The 4,577-nt window shown below is 34.9% G+C and overlaps 1 protein-coding gene across 1 annotated transcript; it reads left to right on the forward strand.

Moving 5' to 3' along the window:
• Positions 1–1,555: 1,555 nt before the first annotated feature.
• LOC125680587 (endonuclease G, mitochondrial-like) lies at positions 1,556–4,260 on the forward strand. The gene is made up of 3 exons (XM_048920267.2): positions 1,556–3,051; positions 3,131–3,243; positions 3,361–4,260. The coding sequence occupies exons 1-3, from the start codon at positions 2,473–2,475 to the stop codon at positions 3,635–3,637; spliced, it is 969 nt and encodes a 322-aa protein (XP_048776224.2). The 5' UTR covers positions 1,556–2,472; the 3' UTR covers positions 3,638–4,260.
• Positions 4,261–4,577: the final 317 nt, after the last annotated feature.

Below are 4,577 nucleotides of genomic sequence, written 5' to 3' on the forward strand. Positions count from 1 at the left end.
CCATTATGACGATGTAGAGTACATCCTTAATTAATACGTCACATAAATGGCGAATGTTATGTATGGAAGAAATCATTGTAGTCATGTGAAAAATATATCATTAGCTTTAAGAAATTTATCTCTAATATTATAGAGATATCTGTTTGAAAATCCGTAAGAGAAATCTTTTTAACTTTGAGAGATGTCTTTTTTACATCGATACAGAGATATCGTTCTAAGTATTATTACGCTAAAGAGATAGTTATATATAACTATTTATTCAGAAAACAAGATATATTTAAACAATGAAATGCTCTCTTTGTTGTTTCAACGGGCGATGAAGGTGGTTAGCATTGCAGATAATGCACCCTTTGATCTTTATGTCTCTCCATATTTCGTAATGATTATTCAGAAAGGTGGTACTAAAAACCGGATCTCACTAGTTTGCAACAAACATACGGCATTCATTGTCGCAGATGAAAGCAATGTCAATTTCAATGAAATCAAAGAGAAAAGATTCAGTGAATGTGAATATCTTTAATTGAAAGCGACATCTCAAATTGAGGGCATCAAAATCCTAAAGTACTTGTAGTAACTCAGCCTGACGCCGCCTACTGGTTGACTTCCTCGAAATCATCCCGCAACGTTTGTGTTCGATGGGGAGCCGGTGTATACACAAATGTCGGGTCTTTGCGTGTCAGCACACTTTTGTTTGCGAACGATTTTTGGCGGAAGTTTGGCCTTTTTTTGTATCAGCTTATTTGGCACCCTTTAAAATGCGTTATATTTACCTTTTTAGCAAATTTTTTGACGAAAGGGGGATCCGACCCCTGGAACACCCCCCCCCCCCTATTTCTACCCAGAGTTATCGTTCCCGCTACGCTCCTCTAATACCTCTGTCAACGTCTAAAAAGTTATACCAAAATGTACAAAAACTAACTTAGCATATCGAACTGTAATGATATACTAGTATAATCATGGAATTCGTTGTTTTTGTGAACCTACTTTAAGATTTAAAGCATAAAACTTAAACTTATAAAATTATTATCCATGATGCTATAGGTATAGGTAAATTTTGCCAAGAATATTGACATTTAGACTTTGACAGAGCATTCTCTCACCAGAGGGCGCGCTACGCAAGCTTCACTTTCATCTGCGACAATGAATGCCGTATGTTTGTTGCAAACTAGTTAGATCCGGTTTTTAGATATTTGACTAAATTTCTAGGCTAAAGAGATATCTAACTAGCGCTAAGAGACAAATAGATCTGTAAGTTAAAGAGATATTTCTTTTTTAAATAGATAGTAACACGGCTTGCTATAGATATTTATAATATCGTAGTGAAAGAGATGTCTTTCTAGATTAAAAGATAGTGAATCTTTCTACCTTTAGGATATACATCTCTTTATGCTTAAGATGCATCTCTTTTTAAAAAAAAAAAAAAAACCCCAAAAAACCCCTCAAAGTTAAAGATACATCTCTTTTTGAATGAATAGTAAAAAGGCTTGCCATATAGATACCTGTATTGAGTATGCATTATTCCATGACCGACTTTTTTTTTTTTTTTTTTTTTTTTTTTTTTTTTTAGATCTTTAGGAAGGTGTATATCACATAATTATTATCATTCATATGCGATATCTAACTACTATTATACCGCCGTTTTACAAAGGAGGTAGGAGGGGCCATACAAATGAGGCAAAGACAAGATTCAACATTTAATTAAGATCGATTTGCTGAATTTTCTCACAAGACAATAAATAAATAGATAAATAAATAATAGAATAACAATTTCCATAGCGTTGGGTAAATCACGTGTTGCAAATTGAATATATGGGAAGGGGTCAGTGACAATTAGTTACATATGATTGACAGCTCGATGATGTATACAAAATATCGTTTCGTCATTGCACACTCGGGAGACTCTGCCTCCTCATGTGTAATAACTCAACGATATTTTGTATACATCAGATGTCTCGTGTCATCATGTACTGAACTATTACCTAATTTCAGTGTCCTTACATGATGAAATACCAAAAATAAACAAAGGACTTGCTTACTTATTTCTAAGGATATTGAAATATGAAATTCTACGGGTAAATTTAAAAAAAAAAAAAAAAAAATGCACATGACATCACTGATATGATGTCCGGTTTTTTGTTTTTGTTGTTTTTTTTTTACAGACAAGCTTGTGAATATATTGTATATTGATGCACTATCTAAATCAGATATTGTTATATATTACTGAAATTTTCAAATGTGTGCACATGTTATAGGCCCCCTACATTAACTCTGTCGTTTACAAAAAAAACCCCACAATGATATTGTACACATTTCTACTACACTCGTTATTTATTCAGATCATGGTGGTTAGAATTACAGTATCTCAATGTTGTGATCAATACGAATTATACATAGCATGACCTACCCTGCTTTTGTTTTTGCGACCGAAAGCTTCCACACGTGTTTCATGTAAACAAATTATCAATCAGACAAATGTCGCGTTTCGGTAAACTGGTTTTATCAACGACGTGCACTGGTTTTGGAATTCTTATAGGGACGTATTGTGAACGTAATGGACATTTCTATTATCGTTCAAACGAAAAACTTGGAGAAAGTTCGACGGTGAATAGAATGTTCAAGGACGATTGTGTAACCATGTCGCTTCTCTCAGAAACGTTAAGATCCTACCTTCCAGTTTCCACGGTGTATGCTTCTAGTCGTATTAAACCACAGTCTCCAAATCGTTTACAGGAGATACTTACCTTTGGTGTGCCTCAGTTTGATCCTTTGCGTCCTTTCGAAAACCATGTAGTCCTGTTTGACAGGCGAAATAGAGTTCCACACTGGGTGTTCGAACACATTACAAAAGAGCACGTTGATAAGAATGACAATATCAATAGAAACGCGTGCGACTTTACAGAAGATCTCTCCGTCCATCCATTTTTCCGTTCTACCAATGCAGATTACAAGAAAAGTGGGTATGATAGAGGACATATGGCAGCCGCGAGCAACCACAGGCATTCACAGAAAGCCATGAATGACACATTTTGTCTCAGTAACATTGCACCGCAGGTAATTTCATTATGTGAAAACTGAATTTCAGTCTGCGTATTATCTCAGAATATTCTATTCAAATGATTATGAATTATAGGTCGGCAAGGGCTTTAATCAGGGTGTATGGAACGATCTCGAAAAATACACAAGAGCATTGGCAAGGAAATACAAAAATGTGTATGTGTGTACTGGGCCCTTGTATTTACCCAGGTTGGTATTCTATTTCTATTTTTAAAATCACATTCAGTACAATCTTACTTTTTGTGTGTAGAGAGTATAAAATTTACTAGTATCATTATATGTCTGTATCTTTTTGGTCATTTCCAGTAAAGAAGCAGATGGTAAACTATATGTGAAGTACGAAGTGATTGGCAAAAACCACGTGTCTGTTCCAACTCACTTTTTCAAAGTTATCGTCATGGAGAATGATAAAGGGGAATTTGAAATGAATTCGTTTAATATACCCAACCAGAAGTTCCCAGAGAACACTCCGCTGAAGAACTTCCTGGCTCCGATAGAAGCAATAGAAAGAGCAGCTGGTTTTATTTTATTTGAGGGAGTACCTAAGAGTAGACTGAAGACAATAAATGGAAAGAAGGTTTAAAGACGAAAGCAGAAGGGAAATGGATCAATTATGATTTTATTACAACTGACTCATAAGTTGACCTGTATAAGAACTGCAACATATTTGAAAATATTTAATGAATGGAATAAACATTGAAACGCGAAATGTACTTTAAGGAGGTATACTACATCGTCATAATGGCCGACTTCCTTTTAAAACATGAAAGAAAATATAAATAAAAGCGATATTTGTCTATTCATTTTAGATCTAAATGCCTAGCTAAGTAGCTCAATAGGTAAGCGTGTCGATTGCAAATCTGTAGATCGCGAGAGTCCAGCAGGATTTTTCAATTTTGTTCCAAATTAATCACGACTAAAACTGCATTTTTTGACTATATAAAGTAAATTTGAAAGTTTTCAATTTCAAAATAGTGTTGTACATATCATCCACTTTTCACCGATATCAACTATCTCTGGTGTAGTATTCCTCCTTAAAATACATCAGACTTTAAGCACACTGGAAGTCTTGGATTTCAGTCATAATTAAAATAAGGTGTATGTTATAGCTAGAAACATCACTGTATTGAAGATAGAAATGTAATGAAATACAAAAATGTGTTGTATTCATTCATGAATTAAATAAAGTAGTTCAAAAATACAAAAGCAATACTTTCATGGCAAGTATACCACTGTAACTGTGCAATCAAAGTAATCATTCGTGATCTTGACCATTTTTACTATTATATATGTAGTTTGTCAGGTATGTCATATACAACCTCATGGTCTTCCATGAAAGGTGAAGATAACGAACAGTGATCAATCTCATAACTCCTATAAGCAATACAAAATAGAGAGTTGGGCATACACGGACCCCTTGACACACCAGAGGTGGGATCAGGTGCCTGAGAGGAGTAAGCATCCCCTGTCGACCGGTCACACCCGCCGTGAGCCCTATATCCTGATCAGGTAAACGGAGTTAT

Source organism: Ostrea edulis, chromosome 2 (assembly GCF_947568905.1).
Source record: "Ostrea edulis chromosome 2, xbOstEdul1.1, whole genome shotgun sequence".
NCBI lineage: Eukaryota > Metazoa > Mollusca > Bivalvia > Ostreida > Ostreidae > Ostrea > Ostrea edulis.